At 47.2% G+C, this 17,360-nt stretch overlaps 1 protein-coding gene across 4 annotated transcripts in view; it reads left to right on the top strand.

Annotated features, from left to right (window-relative positions):
* Positions 1–4,336, top strand: part of TBC1D22B (TBC1 domain family member 22B) — a 46,851-nt gene extending 42,515 nt beyond the window's left edge. For 3 of the 4 annotated variants that reach the window (XM_084852946.1, XM_084852948.1, XM_084852949.1), the window contains 4 exons: positions 429–504; positions 1,033–1,160; positions 1,474–1,569; positions 2,276–4,315. In XM_084852946.1, coding sequence (XP_084709072.1) covers positions 429–504; positions 1,033–1,160; positions 1,474–1,569; positions 2,276–2,404 — 429 coding nt within the window. In that variant the 3' untranslated portion in view covers positions 2,405–4,315. Of the gene's footprint in view, positions 1–428; positions 505–1,032; positions 1,161–1,473; positions 1,570–2,275 lie in introns of all 4 variants that reach the window. The other variant, XM_084852947.1, reaches the window with a different exon arrangement.
* The last annotated feature ends 13,024 nt before the right edge of the window (positions 4,337–17,360 follow it).

Raw genomic sequence — 17,360 nt, 5'->3', positions numbered from 1 at the left:
GATACCTCAACTCTTACCTTCCTTTTCTATTAGCCACTGCTAGTAAAACCTACACAAGTAGTCTCATCCACCCAGTGCCCCACCTTGTGCCACCCAGGGTCATAGCTTAGTGGCAGAGCATATTGCATGCATAAGCTCCTTCGTTCCATCTCCGGCACTTCTTGAGAAGATCCACTTGAAACCCTGGGGAGGTGTTTCTGGAATGGACACTACTGGGCTAACCAGTGGAGGCTGGTGGCTCCGATGTCATTGGGGAGATGAATCCACTCTAGGTTTCAGTCAGAACTCTAAAGGTGTGGAAGCCTGGAGAAGATTCACTGCTCCACTGACATCGGAGCCACCAGCCTCCACTGGGGTCTACTGAAAAAATGTGGGTATGTTCGCTGGACTTGCTTCTCCTTAACACTCCCGATGTGTTTGCGGTGCAGGACAACTACACGTTTGCACAGCCAGGGATCCAGAAGAAAGTCAAAGCACTGGAGGAACTTGTCAGCCGTATTGATGGTAGGTTCAAGCGACTGAAGGAGAATTCAAACATGCCACATCCTTTGTTGTTCACATCCCCAGCCGCATTGCGACAGCTGTGGGTGCACATTGAGAGAAAGACGGCAGGGGTGGATTGTACAAAGCAACCATGAGGCAGAAAGCAAGCTTGTAAAGGCTTCTTCAGCCAGGTAGCTGTGCTAGGTTCTAGGCAGACTGGGATGCTGAATCTGTCAGGCAGAAGACATTAAGGAATGCTAGAAATGGGACAGTGCTGGGAAAAGGGAGTGGGCAAGAGGCTATTAGCTGACGGGCACACAAGAGAGTATGTGATTCAGCAGGAAAAGGGCTGAAGTGTCTAAACTGTGCCTGCGGGAGGCCTTTGGCAGGGGCTTCTTTTGTGGGAGGGGCTCAGTTTCACTGAACAGAAGCTGTGGATGATTGGAATGTGTGTGGACGAAGGCGCTGCTTCACTGAGATACAGCTTAGGGTGAATGACAGTGGGGGACATTCTGTGTTCAGCCCTGTAAGCGGAATGTGCTGTTTCAGAGCAGGTACACAATCACTTTAGGAAGTACGAAGTGGAATACCTGCAGTTTGCCTTTCGCTGGATGAACAATTTACTGATGAGGGAGCTTCCTCTTCGCTGCACCATTCGCCTTTGGGACACTTACCAGGTAGGGGGTGTTTAGACTGTCCAGCCTTGCTGTTGGGAGCCTTCCTGGGAGCCTGCCTTGATACAGATGCTCATTGTCTGTGTCTTGCTGACATTGATCAGACAGCCTTTCTGTTGTAGGGATTTTGCATTCTCTCTTTCATATGCCAGCATACTAATTTGAATATGTAAGAGAGTGCTGTCTCTCTCTCTCTCTCTCTCTCTCTCACACACACACACACACACACACACCCATAAAGATGTGGAGAAGCAGCAAGAAATAAGGCATGCTAATTCATTCTTTCTAAGCCCAAGTGTTGTGGGTTGTTTTTCAGTCTGAGCCAGAGGGATTCTCTCATTTCCATTTATACGTCTGTGCCGCATTCTTGATTAAGTGGCGGAAAGAGATCTTGGATGAAGAGGACTTCCAGGTAAATCTTCAGAAGGCAGCTACATGTAGGAAAGGCTTCATCATAATTATCCTGCTTGAGGCATGTAGGGCTGCTTTCCCCAACCATATGCCTTCCAGATGTATTAGACCTCATCTCCCAGCCACCTAGCACAGCTCTCTGTCTGTAGGAGCCTTTAAAAGCCTGCTTTATGCTTCATGGTAGTTTTGTACATGCTAGCTGGGGAATGCTGGGAGTTGTAGTCCAACACATCTAGAGGGCACTGGGTTGGGGAAGGCTGATCTACAGTAAGACAACGAGCTGCAATATGAACAGTGATGTATCAGGCATGTGATTAGGTGCATGAAATGACCCAGACATCCAGATATTTTCCATGCATAAGTGTTCAGGATAACAGTTTCCCTGACTGTGGGATTTGGTAAACTTGGTTATGTCGCCTGTTAGGTCAAGAGTCCAATATTCTTTGTTCGGGGTCTTGATCCCAACTCTGAAATACATTTCATTCTTTCTCAGCTGTTATCAGGGTCCCATTTCCCCAAAAGGGTAAATATTAGTTACCCCATTGGCTGCAATTCATACTTACTTGAAATAAGGCAGCATGGATTAAGCTTAGCTGTAGACATCTGGGCACGTGAAGCCCCAAAACTGCTAAAGCACCTTTTGTTTGTTCAAAGCGAGAGCCACATCTCGCTACTGTGTCTGTACCAAGTACCTTTCTTCATTTCAGGGCCTCCTAATGTTGCTGCAGAACCTGCCCACGATACACTGGGGCAATGAAGAGATTGGACTCCTTCTCGCCGAAGCCTACAGACTCAAGTACATGTTTGCAGATGCCCCCAATCACTACCGCCGATAGGTTCCATGGCTCTGCCTCTGCTCCCCATCATGCTGGCCCAATCCCAATCACTGTGGCATTTCATCACCCGAGTCCTCGGACACTCTGACCAGGAGCCACTCCTTGCTGTAAAACGCTCACATCGGACTTCTGTCTTAACTTTTGCGTGTGCCTGCCTGCCACTCCGTGCGTGGATGTGCCACTCAAAACAAACCATTAGTGTCCCATGCTGTGATGGTGGCCTGAGCTCAGGTGGGGGCTACAAGAATAAACTGAGCCTCAGAATGCCCTCCAAGCCCCAGCCTGGGTCATCTATGCCTTGCAGCCTCTTGTTAACCCGCCTAAGCACGGACACACTCGCGCACTCCCAGCTGGGCCTGTGTTGTTGCTTGTTTTTCTTCAGATGCTGTTCAATCAAACTCCCCAATGAAGATGCCTTACAAAGAGTCCTGCCCAGGGGATGGCAGCGCACCGTTGGACACAAGAAGCTCTCAGGGCTTAGCTTCACTCCATGTGTCTGAAGAAGTGCAGCATTTCAAGGGTAAACAAGGGACACACACGTCACTTGCACGCATGCACGCACCTCTTGTGCATTCTGTCTCTCTGCATAGGTTGGTGCACACGTGTTCAAAAGGCTGTCTTGTCCATGCACAGTTTGGAATGACACAAGTGAACAAGGCAGGACTCCTCCTGTGATTGATTGATTGACCTGCTGTGTGCACTGAACCGGAGGATGGGGGAGCTGTGCTTCTAAAAATCTCCTTTCTGTGACAGTGGCACTCCTCCAAGGCATTATGTGTACATTGTGTTCTTGTGTATATGGGTAAAAGATGTACAATATAAGTCTTCTGTTTGTAGCAGATATGATTTTATATTTATAATGTGCGTCCCAAGTGTGTACAGGCTGCCTAGGTTACAGATTACAGTAGGCCTCCTTCCTCCCCTGGTTGTCAGGTTTTTGGAGCTGTTGGAGTATCTGCACTAGCACGTTTCCCTCCCCGGCCCGCCCGGCCCCACCCTGACATGCACATTTCATTTCTATCAGGAAAAACTTGACTCCGAAGCGCAACTGCATTGAATGACCTCCAGTGCTGAGATGGTGGGAGAGTTTGAGAAGCCAGGCACTTGCGGCTGCAACAGGCACCTTCGACGCGGTGGGGTTTGACCTGAAAGTGGCCTGCCCTCCCTAGCAGTGTTAGAGCATGCCCTTTTCAAAAAGCCCTGCAGCATCCCCTGCAGTGCAGCTATGGCTGAGACCACTCCTGTAGCTCGCTGTTGTCATCTCTTTTAGACACCTAATGGGTCTCGGCCTGCGTCTCCTGCCATTTCTCCTCCCAGCCCTGATTGGAATCTCCAGTCCTGTCTTCAGGCAGTGAGGAGGCCAGACGGGGTTCTCGTTTCAAGGCTCTGAACTGTTGTGGGGAGATAGGAGGAGGTGGCAGCTTCTGTCCTAGGCTCCTTTCCTCTCTTCCCCACTGTTTGTCTCAAGGTGATTTTCAGAGAACAAAGGAGAATGTGTTTTTAATTTAACAGTTTGTTCCATCCAGCAGACGCGGTCTCATTAGTGCCAAGTCGTGACCTCCCGGGGTCAGATTTGTTCCCCTGGGCCGAGTTCCTCCATTTGCGCTGGGCTGACTTCTGCTCATCTCATCAGGCTTCAAACAGCACCCACCTTGTTTTGTTTTCCCTCTTGGGGCTGAAAAAGAAAAGCAATCCAGTGGCATTCTTTCCAGGATGACACCAGGGGAGATGGGAGGCACGCGAAGGCAAGAGCCTTGCCGCCATTCAGACACCAAGCAGTGTCTCTCGAGTTGCTTTCTAACCTGGAGTTGTTTTCTCAGGCATTCTGACTTGATTTTCTTTTGTGTGTGTGCCTTTTGTTGTTTCCTTTGAGACAGCGACCCAGCGGTCATTAGTTTAACATGACTAATTAAAAAAGAAAAACCAACCTGCGTTGCTGATCTTTAATCACTGGTGGGTTTCATGGGGTTATAAGTAAGTGACAAGGCTTTTGAGAAATCTTCCTCTCTTTCCCGAATCAACTGTACCAGGCTCCACTCTAAAATACCTTAAATCCCACAATGATTTCTTTTTGAGAAATTTCACTCAAGTCCTGTGCCTGTTCTTGAAGTGGGAATTTCCCAACCTGTGCTGCATGAGTGGAAAGATATGTCATCTTTTCGAATGATCATTTTGGGTGAAATCTGCGGATCATGGCACCTCAAAAACAGAGCCTGGGTGGGGTTTCATTAACTTCATGGAAGGGAAAATTCTCTAGCCTAGTGACTAGAGAATGAGGGAGGGAGAGTAGAAATACACGCTGCCTTCCCTCTCTGATGGCTTGATGGAATGATTTGGACAGCAGGACTGTTTCTTGAGTGATCCAAAGGGTGTGTGGTTTCTCTGCCAAGTTTATTTCTTTGCATAGTCAGCATAGATTATACCAGTGGGGTGGGAATGTGGAGAAGTAGTTCCTACATCCTGGGACTTTCAAAGAGCATGATCTCACACCTGCCTGAGCCAGTCTGCTTGGTCTTGTCCACCAACCCTAGACCCAAGCTAGTTTCAATGACATGCAACAGCAAAAGGCCAAGTGGTTCCTCAGGCAGGCTGGAGAAATTAATACAGCATATAAACCTTTTTTCATTAAAGGAAGTTCTGGGTCACTGACAGCTCTGCTACAGTGTCATTCGGCAGGGTCTCCAAAGGGCCTCTCATGAAAGGGATGAATCCACTGACAGGTTGTCTTTTAATGTTAGCCATCGCAGCTTGAAATGCTTCATTTGGCCATGGATTTCGTTGCTCATACTGCTGTCCTAATTGACCTTCTTTGTGGCCAGACATGACAGAAAGTATGATTCGGCTAGCCAGGGCATATGAACATGATTGGACATATGAAACAATGAAGTCATTGTTATGCTGTGGTAACTCCTTCTGATTTATTCCCAATAATTATTGTGGCTGTGTTTTTTAGTGCTTCCATAGCCCAAAAGGTAGTTTTGAATCTACTGAGAGGAGCTTGCAGCTGGAATTGGACACCCTTCCATTTTTCTTGCAGACTGGGCTGGGCACAGCAGGTCACTCAAACTTTCTCTCCTCCATCCTAAGTTAATTACTATTAAAATAAAAAGTTCACTGGAGTGGAACAAACGTAATTACTTTTTGGGAGCCTAATTATCTGCATTTATTGCCAGTGCTTTGTTGTAATTGATTGCTAATGGCCTGCTTCGCTCTGGAATTATCTAATTAATACCCCCACAGAAGAAATAAGATTCCACTCTGAAATGGCGGGCTTTCCGCAGTCCTGATTGCAATTGTCCCTGTGCTGGCGCCTCCGTTGCGCTGTCTTTGTTTACACCTGGCTGCATCCTTGGAATGTTCTGAGCTCCTCTAGGTTTGGTTGCCTTGCTATCCTTACAGCACGAGGCCACATTTTCACCTGCAAAACAGAGTTTCCTCACTGCTCGGAGCAAATCCTGAGGATGCGCTTGACCATACTGGCACCTTTTCAGCACATTTCATTCCATCGATATCTGCTTTATCTGTCTGCCCTTGTCTTTGTTCTCACAAATTGCGTTGCCTGGTGATAGTTTACCTCCCCCTCTTTTAGCATATCACCATTTTGTTACACCTGAAAGTTCTAAATCATCTGGCTTTGCTGTTTGAAGAGAAAGCAAATACGCACAACAATCCTGTGCCATGGCACCTAGACAAACCAATCTAAACTGGGACCCCACCCACCTTGGGCTCTACCAGCATACTGGCTATGGGTTGCTTGAACATTTATATCTATAACCTGATTTGTCATCACTTTACTGCTTAGTATGCATCTTAAAGATGTGAGCTGATGCCTAGGGATGGGTGAACCCCCTGACGTCCGGTCCACCGTGGGGAAATCTGGGTCGTTTAGGGCCCCATGGCTTTCCCCGGTGCCCTGGCATGTCCACCGCAGTTCGCGGGGCAGCTCTCCGGCTATCTAAAAGGCGTGATAGGCTAATGGCAGCCACCATTGGCCTATCACAGGAAAATTATGGCCGTAAATTGTGTAGTTTATGGCATTTGTGGCCATGAGGCACTTCTATGTAAATTGCAGCCTTTTTTCCTCTCCGCCTGCTACAGATACGTCTGTTCTTCTGGGGAATAGATAAGGTCCCCATCCCCACCCCCTTCAGAAACATCTTTTTAGTGTCAGCCTGGAGATGTAGGCTGTGTAACTTGAAAGCTTGCTCACGGAATTGTGAGCATTGATTGGTCCTAATAAAGGCATCTAGAACTTTCCTTGAGGGAGGGAGCAGGGTCTTACCTGGCAGCCACGCCCCCCATCACCAACCACTTACCCGCCGGCATGCATTTGGAGAGTGTGAGAAAGGGCCCTGTTTGCATAGCAATGTATGCTGACAGAGCTATTCTCTGGGAGGGTGGATCCAATGCCCATCGGGCCAGTATGGGTCTGGCAAGCAGGTAAGGGGGGCTGGCCAGTGTGGGACATTGCTACCCTGTACAGCCCTGTGACAACCTCACAGGTTCTTTTAATGCAGGGTTGCAGAACCCCTCTCCTGTGGGCCTAATCCAGTCCACTGGGCTCCCCACCCTGGCCCATGGAGCCTCTAGGGCCAGTGCTCGACTTCCAAGCCCTGCTCCCTGAAGAAATTCCCCCTGGAGTGAATCCCCCAAGGATTTAGCCAGTGCTGGGAGGATTGGCTCCTCCTACCAGCACCACCTGAGTCCCTTTCTCTGTGCCTCTCCCAGCACAGAGAAAGGCTTAAATGGCTGGGGGGCAGGGTGATGACATCGGGGGGGGGGGGCATGGCCACACCCACTGACATCATCTGGCCCATGGAAGGCCTGAGGGGGTGCAATCTGCCCCTGCCCAAATACTGTTCTGCACCCCTGTTTTAATGTGTAAAAGAGTTCATCTGATCCCCCCTCTTGTAACCGCTGGTCTGCCATTGCCTTCCTTTGGCACAGAGGAGGGCAGTCAGGGGCACTGCTAAGCCTGGCACCAAGAGGCCCCTGCCCTGGCTTTATTTCCCAGGGCCCTGGCTCTGTTCTCCAGAGCCCCTACATGACAAACGGAAGACTGACTTCACTTTCTGTGAAATTCAAATAAGTCCTAGCAATTATTTATAAATTTGCATATATAGATATAAATTATCACATGCAAATTCCATGCTGATTGCATCCTATGGCTCTGAGCCCCAAATCTTTTAAGTGCCAAGCAATGCCCTTGAGTGCAATGTATAAAGAAAGCATGCGTTAGACAAGCCCTGCTTAAAATGCTGAAAGGATGTGAGGAAGTGAGTAGGATATTTTAGACACAGAACACAATGCAGTCTTAATTGTATCTGAGAGAGAATGAAAACTGAAGCAAAGGTAATGTAGCAGTTTAAGCAGGGCTACCGCAGAGCAAAGAAGGGAGTTAAGTGTTAGGAGGAGTCATCAAAGCAAATGACGTTAGTTGTGGTTTTGACAACTCCAGTATAGAGAGAAGAAAAGATTGTGGCACATACCAGAACTGTGAGCAGTATAGACTTGACAGGTGCATGTCTGTCTGTTGTCTAGGACCTAATTTCTCCATGTCCTGTTCTCATGTGGTTTGTTCAAGGGTGAGTCCATTTCCTAAGGACTGACTCAACACCTCTTATATAATGCAAGCTAATTTGGGGCTAATTCATGTGAACTGATCGATGTATGCAAGTTGACTGGATCTGAGTAGAGTTCAGCATATAGTGATTGCTTCAGTACAGACATGTACACCTAGCTCAAACCTCAATCTACATTTGCCTGCAGCAGGTAATCTCACATTATCTTCCCCCTCATCCCCCCCCCCAAAGTATTGAAAGCAGCAGAACAGTTTTCAGCTTATGAGATTTTCACATTTTCCCTGAAGAAGAACCCAGTGGCATACAAACCATAATGCAATCATTTGGTTGCATAATACATTTATTTGTATGTCTATGGGCCCTGAGTCACCAGAAGCCTCTGAACAATGTTTCACTTCGTGGGAAGTCTCCAGGTGATTATTTATTTATTTATTTATTTATTTCATGTCAGAGAGATCTGCAATGAGATCAGATGAGTTTGGATTTCTGTGAATCAGACCCACGGATTCCGCAGTGGACTGGCTTTCCCCGAGTTTATTTTATTTTATTTTATTACTTACTTACTTAATCGCCCATCTGGCCAGTCACCCGGCCACTCTGGGCGATGTACAATAAGTTTAAAACAAAATTCCACATTAAAACATATTTCTAAAAATACCCTAACCCACCCCAAATGCCCGCCTGAACAACCACGTTTTTAATGCATGGCGGAAGCTCATTGAAGAGGGGGCATAGCGGAGTTCCCTAGGGAGGGAGTTCCACAGAGTGGGGGCCACCACAGAGAAGGCCCTCTCCCTCATCCTCACCAGCCTAGCTGCCTTGGCTGATGGGACAGAGAGAAGGCCATCTGAGGCTGATCTTGTTAAGCAGCCTGTCTGGTGTTGCTGGAGGCACTCCTTGAGATAGGCTGGGCCAGAACCATATAGGGTTTTAAAGGTCAAAACCAACACCTTGAATTTGGCCTGGAAAACAACTGATAACCAGTGCAACTCCTTCAGCACCAGAGTGATGTGATCACACCGGTGGCTGTCTTGAATCAGATGACCTGCTGCGTTCTGCACCAGCTGCAGCTTCTGAACTATCTTCAAGGATAGAGCACATTACAGTAGTCTAGATGGGAGGAGACCAGGGCATGTACTACCGATGGGAGCAGATGGTCAGGAAGGTAGGGGGCACAGCTGCTGTATCAGATGGAGTTGGTACAGTGCTGTCCAGCTCACAGATGACACCTGAGCCTCAATGGACAGCTGGGAGTCTAAAATGACCCACAGGCTGCAGACCTGGTCTTTCAAGGGTAGCCGTACCCCATTCATCACCAGGTCAACATCACCCAACCTCCTTCTGTCTCCCACCAAAAGTACCTTGGTCTTGTCAGGGTTCAGCTTCAGCTTATTCCTCCCCATCCAGCCACTCACCATCTCCAGACATTTGGACAGGGATTCTATGGCCAACCTTGGTGAAGATTTGAATGAGAGGCAGAGCTGCGTGTCATCTGCATATTGATGACACCGCACCCCAAACCTCCTGATGATAGCCCCCAGTGGCTTCACATAGATGTTAACTAGCATCGGGGAGAGGATGGAACCCTGTGGCACCCCAGACGTGAGTGGCCATGGGTCTGACACCTCCTCTCCCAGTGCTACCCTCTGGTACCTGCCTGAGAGGAAGGACCGGAACCACCGTAATACGGTGTCTCCAATGCCCAACCCCTCCAGGCGGTCCAGGAGGATACCGTGGTCAATGGTATCAAAAGCCGCTGAGAGATCTAGGAGAACAAGGAAGAAGCATTCACCTCTGTCCAAAGCCCCCCTCATATCATCCACCAAGGCCGTTTCCGTCCCATGCCCAGGCCTGAAGCCCCATTGAAATGGACCTAGATAATCGGCTTCTTCCAAGTGTGCCTTCAACTGCATCGCCACCACCCGCTCAATGATCTTGCCCAAAAATGGCAGATTTGAGACTGGGCAAAAGTTGTTCAGGACTTCAGGATCCAAGGAGGGCTTCTTTAAGAGCGGTCCTACCACTGCCTCCTTGAGGGCTGATGGCATCAGTCCCTCCTCAAGGGAGGCATTCACCACTGCCCTGATCCCCTCACCCAGTCTCTCTCTGCAGCTCATAATCAGCCAAGATAGGCAAGGATCAAGTAGGCAGGTGGTCAGCTTTACAGAAGAAAGCACCTTGTCCACTTCATCAGAAGGAAGAAACTGGAACCGATCCCACAAAACCGGTTTGCCACAGGCCGCCTCTTGCTCGCTAACTGTATCCACGGAGCATGGAATAACACTCCTAATCCGATCAATTTTATCTGCAAAAGTGCCTTGCCAAGGGCTCACAGGAGACCTTAGAATGCTCCAGCAGTTCCGGAGCAACTGGCTCCAGGCTCCGGACCACTTGAACAGCCTCCTGGGACAGCACTCTGCGGACGTGATAGAGGCAGCATAATATTCCTTTTTTGCTGCCTTCACCACCACATGATAGGCTGAAGATACAGCTCTAGCCCATGTCTGATCATCTTTGGAGCGAGACTTCCGCCACCGGCGCTCTAGCCATCTCACCTCCTGTTTCAGAGCTCATAACCGCGGATTGAACCATGGTGCAGTTCGAACCCTGTTCATGGGGAAAGGGCGTTTCGGAGCCACCTGATCTAATGCCCCAGTGATTGCCACATTCCACCCACCCACCAGGGCCTTGACTGAGTGGCCATTTGCATGCTCCAGAGAATACCCAAGCACGTTAAGGAATCCATTCGGAACCATAAGATGCCTGGGGCAGGCCATTTTAATGGGTCCTCCAGCCCTGCAGAGGGTTTGTGGAACCAAGAAGTCCAACATCACCAGATAGTGATCTGACCATGACAAGGGGTGGTGGATATACCCCCGACTTCCAGATCACTCCCCACTTCTCCAGAAACAAACACAAGTTCTAGCGCATGACCGGCTACATGGGTCCAGTTGGAATAGGGTACAGCTCCCACGAAGCCATGGTCTCCGTGAAGTCACAAGGTGCCCCCACGACAGCCTCTGAATGTACATTGAAGTCCCCCAACACCAATAAGTTAGGGGACTGTACACACACATCAGTGACCACCTCAAGCACCTTGGCCAGGGAGTCAGTAGTGCAGCAGGGTGGGCAGTACATGAGCAGAATCCCCAGACTGCCCTTCAGTCCCAACCTCCAGTACATTCACTCAGCAACCTTGGTCTCCTGGAGAGGGGGTCTGGTGAAGACCAAAGACTCCCAGTAGTTAACAGCCACTCCCACTCTCTGATCCCCAGCCCTCGGCTGCTGTGCATACGAAAATCCAGCTGGGCACATGGCCGCCAGAGTTGGAGCAGTGGCCTCAGCCAGCCAGGTCTTCGTAATACATGCCAGGTCTGCACCCTCATCCCAGATCATGTCATGGATGACAGATGTTTTCTGGGTAACAGACCTGGCACTGCAGAGCCGCAAACAAAGGCCAGAAGTTGAAGTCACACGTCCCACAACCATCCTTTGGCTCTGGACAGGCCCAGAACAGGGGATCGATATTACACATCTCTCCCTTGTTCCCCTTACCTGGCATGGCCTGACTCTAGTGCTCTGCCAGTGCCTGCTGCCCAGCCTCTATATATTCTGGCCCCCAACACTCCCCCCACTGCCTCCGTCAGGTGGACACATGTCCCCTCTCTCCCACCTATCAGGCAGGCTACCCACCCCTAAAAACACAACAGAATCCCCCCAACCCCCCCCCAACAATTAAACAAAAATCAAAAATCCCCTTTACAAATACTGCCAGGCAGAAGTCTGCAGAGAGCAGCAGCAGGCACACACTCTCTTCCCTGGGTGGTGACTTCTCCTGCAGATCCTGACTCTCCCAGGCCACTACAGCCAGCCAGCTTATATAGCTCTTCCAAGAAGGGACAGATGAAGGTAGTCAGCACAGCTGGCTCAGTACCTGGGGGCCTGGTCCTGCAGGGAATGGCGGTCTGCCAGGCAGAAGTCCACAGGGAGAGCAGTGGTGGTGGTGGTGATATGGTGGCACTAGCAGCAAGCAGCAGGCACACCCTCTTCCCTGGGATGTGGCTTCTCCTGCAGATACTGGCTGCAGATTCTGCAGACTTGTGGACTTCTTTTTTTTTAACTTTATAGAATTTTTCACAAATTTAGTCATAGAAAAATATGTAAAATAAGAAAATACTGGCCAAAATGTGCATTTCCCCCATAGTCTAAACCATGAAAATGTGCATGGGAGTTGGGGGATTTGTGCATTTTGGGGGGAGATTTGCAAATATGTGCAAATGAGAATTTGCGCAAATTCAGAAAATTGGAAAGAAATCATTTCCCTCAATGAGCAGATGACAGAACAAAAGCTACCTGACAATCCACAAAACGCAGGCAGAACAAATTTTACAAAATCCATACATCCCTAGCAATTGTAGCCACTAGCGGTTCAGAGTCCAGGTGATTGTAGCAGCTAGCAGATCTGACAGCTGCTGGAGACACTTGCAGAAAGCTCCTTCCAAACCCACTCTCAGCCTTAGTTCTCACAAACTGCAGATAGGATGGTAAGTCCATGTCTGGACTGTACCATTTCAGGCTGCAGGTAGGATTCACATGATGGAATTCTCTATGAAAAACTATGCATTCAAAGCTAGTATGACAGGGAAAGGGACACGACTGGAAGCTCATGGTGGGAAAAACCACCAGATGGGCAGTTTAGAGTGGAAGGTGGAGAAAGGTTTATGCACACACACCCCTTTCATCACTTCTGTCTGAACTTACCTTCTCCCAAAGCAGCTGCTTCTTTTTTCTTTTTTAAAATGCCATTGGGCCATGTAGTGTGTAGCTACCCCCTCAGGCTCCTGTGTAAATCAGGCCTGGATTTAAAGAATTACACTGCCACTTCAGTATGTGCCAAATTTTTCATGAATCCATTCAACACAAAAAGCTCAGTATGCTAATCTGGTTTTATGAATTGGCCATCACCCTGCTTACTGCCAAGGCGAAGAAAAACTCCAGCCTGCTAAAGAGACAGAAGAGGTTTATCCCACTAAATTAATTAGCCCCTCCTCATTTCTCCCTCAAAGGTTGTCAACATATACAACACAGCGAACACCTGAGATTGTATTGCTATCACCTTGAATTTGCACAGCTGCTCATTGCCATAGAGAAAAGCACCACATAAGGCAAGTTTAAAAATGAGATAAAAATGCGATGAGTCAGTAAAAACCCTTCTATGGCAATAAGCAAAATAAGGCAGAAAAGGAAGCAAATGCTTATTCTCCTTCAGATTAGATAAATATAGATAATTTATTCCAAGTGGCTGCATCATTCCATTCCAATGGGAGTTGATATGTAGCCATGCTCTTAACCTTATTTTTAATCTCTAATTTCCTTTGCCCAGGAAAAAGTCCATTCTTATTTGCTGCCAAGCAATGGTCTGGACTCTATATTTATCCAAAAGGAGGAAAACTTTAGAGAAAATATTGATCTTGGATTTGAGAGGGAAAAAAGTATTTATCCTATGTATCAATAGAAAACTCATTCTTTCAGTGTAGATCCATATGTAGCCAAAACAGAACCATCCATACACAAAAAGGATGTATCAGCAGCCCTGGAGCAACCCCGAGGTTTGCATAAATACCACAACCCCCAGCCCGCCCCACAAAAAACAACAACAATAAAACAAAACCCTTTAAGGGAAAAGCACTAAGGGGGGCAGAAAGCCCCCAAAACATCCCAATCAGTACACAGCCTGCTCAGTGACCATGAAATGCTGGCTGACTGTTGGAGGAGTGGGGTATGGAAAACCAGGTGGGAGTGGGACTGGAGCATCCAAGAAGAAGGCGTGGCTCGCTGGAAACCTGAACAAGAGTACTCCATGCTAAGGATGTACAGATTTTGTAAAATCCATTCCATCTGTGTTTCACAGATTTCAGGCGTCTTTCATTCTATCGTCTACGTGTGGACAGAATCAGATTTGTTGTAAGAGAATTTTGTTTGTTTGAAAATGCAACCTTGTGCTAATGCACATTAGGGCAAATCTCCCCCAAAGTCAAAAACAGTCTGCAGAATTTGCACAACTTGGAAAAAGTCGGTCCGCTGAAGAATCCTCAGGTCAGATTCACAGACATCTAATTGCTTTTCTCCGACATCCCTATTCCACGCTGCAACTTTTTATTGTATGTTCCACTTGTTACATTTTTGTTGCACCCTTCCTCCAAGGAGCTCATGGTGGTGTACATGGTTCCTTCCTACTTCCCGCCCCTTTATCCTTGCAATAACCATGGATGCTTCCAGATGGAGGGCTCCTGGTACTATCAATCAAAGGCATTATGCAGATATTCTGTCTTTACTCCTTAACAGATTTTTTTAAGAAAAGAAAAAAGATGTAAGAAGCAAGGGGAAAATACAGAACGGTTACAAATGGTAGACAACATTGCGCCCCCTGCATAAAATTCCATGAATGTGGCAGGGCAATTGCACTATAAAAGACTCATCTGGAAGCATCCCCTGCTAGGTTCATATGAGAGTGACTGGCCCAAAGTCACCCAGTAAACTTCAGGACTGAGTGGGATTTGAACTCAGATCTTCTCTGTCTTAGGACAACACTCTAACTCTTACACCATTCCGGCTCTATTCCTTTCCTAACATCTTGCTCTAAAAAGCATACTAACACCCAGGGTTTTATTTTGTTTTAACCACTGTCTAAAAAGGGAATTTTCATTTTTACAGCAAGACACATTAAGGGCACAATCCTATGCAGGACTTTTTTCTGTCTAACCGTGCATAGGATTGCGCCCAAAAGCAACGTATATGGCCAGCCAGGCCATTCAATGACAGATGAAATATTTGTCCTGAATGCTAGTCCTGAGACGCGACTTGGTTCCCGACTCCTTAGCATCCTACTGCTGTGTGTTGCTTCTGACTTACTGAACTGAGCTAAAATGTCTGTCAGAATCAGGAGTGGAAGCTGCTAAGCCTCTAGGGAGAGCAGCAGCAGTAACAGACCCAGAACGGGAGTTGGGGTCTTTGTTGGGAGATTGAGAAAGAAGGCAGGGCTAGCTTGCAGGGCGGGGAGAAGCGAGGATCCAACCCCCATGTAAAGCTAGCAGACAGCTGTACCAATACCATCTGTGTTGTGTGCATGACTAGGACATTTCAAAAATCTCTCTCAACCACCTAATTCTATGCAGGGTACTTAAAGTTTAATTGCCTTTAAATACCCTCCTATCCCAGATCACTGATCAGAATGAACAGCAGAAGAAGCTTGTTTTTCCTCAGCTCCATACTATATAATCCCACCCAATCAAGAATCACATAAAAATGGGATAATGTCATGGTGCTATCTAGCCAATCAGATGTGGCCATGTGACATCACTGAGGGAAAACAAAACCCATTGAGAACAATGCTGCCTGGACATTGGTGATCCCAGCCAATCAGATCACTGATTGCTGTCACTCTAAAGTGGTTGCATAGGTCTCCCCCTTTTGATGTGATCCCCTAAAATCGTTGAAGGACAGTGCGTTTAGCAGCTCCCAAATATGTCATGAAGTGCACCCCCTTTTGCCTCAGCCATACAGTTAGCACAAGCAATCCTTACAATCTGAGCTGAGGATTGCAGAGGCTGTGGTTTCTACATTCCTATGCTGCAAACTTCCCTCTTTCCCCTTTTCTCTCCCTGCCCCCCACACTTTTCCTAAATGTTTCATATGTCATTTTATAGTGTTGTTCGTCCTCTTTTTTTACATTGTTTGAAATAATGAATTCATGGAGTTTTAAAAGGCAAGAACACACGTGCGATTATCACACATCACAATATGCATGCAGGTGGCATGTTGTTTCCTATAAGGAAGTGCTTTAATATGGGGAATCCATATGATGTGAAGGAACGGCACCCTGAAAGAAACTGGCATCAGCCTGAGCCAGCCTTGCCCTTTACCCAGGTGTTGTCACAAGACAAACAAGCACTCCAGGGCAAAACTAGACATTCAGCAGAAGGCTGTTCAGACTGAATCAGGAATAAATAAGTACAAGGTAACCCAGGGTAAGCCTGTTTGTAGCAAATCAAACATATCTTCAGGCTTGTGCAAAGTAGCTCTGTTCTAGAGCTGTAAGGATCAGGGCCTGGTTACGTGACAACAGAAGTTGCTGCAGCATTGAAAATGCCTGCTTTGCAGGTCAGTGCTCATCTTCTGGGTTGCACAGTGAATTCCATTCTGGAGGCTGCAGGTGTCTGACGTTTCATTCTCCATTCCTATAGCATCACTTTTTGCCATTTTGGCTTTCGCCTTCCCTTCAAAGGAAAAGCAGGCATTTTTCGTTTTCCCTTTCGTCTTCCCTGTCTGCACTTAGTCAAGCAGGCTTGATATCTTCTGACATGATAAAAATGTCAGCATTGCTCTGTATTAAAGGTCAGATCCTGATCAGTGGATTTCCAAATGTCATCCTTTCCAATTCCTGAGCCCTCCCAGGATGTTTTCATCAAGGGAGGTAAATGCCTCGGACCCTCACAAGGGTTATTGGGGTGTTAATGGGTTGGCTGAGAGGGTCTGATCTCACCCCGAAAGATCACAGCAGAGAGGAGTGTATTCTGTGAGCTCAGCTCACACTGGCCCACTCTTGTGCTCCTTGGATAGTGACCACAATTTTGGTGGTCTTCGGCATGTTTAGACGCAGCCATGAATACTGCCCAGCTGAGGGCTACTTCATGTGTTCCTTTTTCCAGCATGGAGATGAATATTGGGGAAGTGTTTAAAAAGAACATATGAATGGGCCACAGAAGGTTCTCTTTCACTTTCTGACAATACATTACTTTTTAGACATGTCAGGATCCAGCCAAAGTTAAGTGTTTTAAAGCCCCATTACTTTTAATGGGAAGGTTTATGTTTTATTTTATTTATTTCTATCCTGCCCTTCCTCTCAAGGAGCCCAGGGCAGCTAACAACTGCCCATGCATATGTTCGGCTATTGGGCGGTATAGAAATGAAATAAATAAATAAATAAATAAATAAATAAATAAATAAATAAATAAATAAATTTAACGGTGAAATCCTATATGTGTCTGCTCAAAAATAAACTCCATTGAGTTTGTTGGGACTTAGTATTGGGTAACTGAGGACTGCAACCTGAATTTCTCCCATTCAAACTAATAGTTTTTAAAATGTTTATGCCTACCTTTGGTCGAATTGTGCCCATTGGGATGTGCTATTTGAGCCACCAGCATTATCCTTATTGGAAAAACTAATGTATGAAAAGACCAACAGGGAAAAGCAGAGTTAGTGGAAGAAGCCTATGAAAGATAATGCCGATTGAAATCAGCTAATCACTTGCCACAGTATAGCACAGAATATGATTGAGATCTCATGATTAAATCTCATGAACTCTTTGGGTC

This window comes from Heloderma suspectum, chromosome 4 (genome assembly GCF_057233095.1).
Source record: "Heloderma suspectum isolate Gila_16-S chromosome 4, 16-S_ref, whole genome shotgun sequence".
NCBI classification, from domain to species: domain Eukaryota; kingdom Metazoa; phylum Chordata; class Lepidosauria; order Squamata; family Helodermatidae; genus Heloderma; species Heloderma suspectum.
The sequence above is the reverse complement of the archived record's forward strand: the minus strand, read 5'-3'. Positions and strand labels throughout refer to the sequence as shown.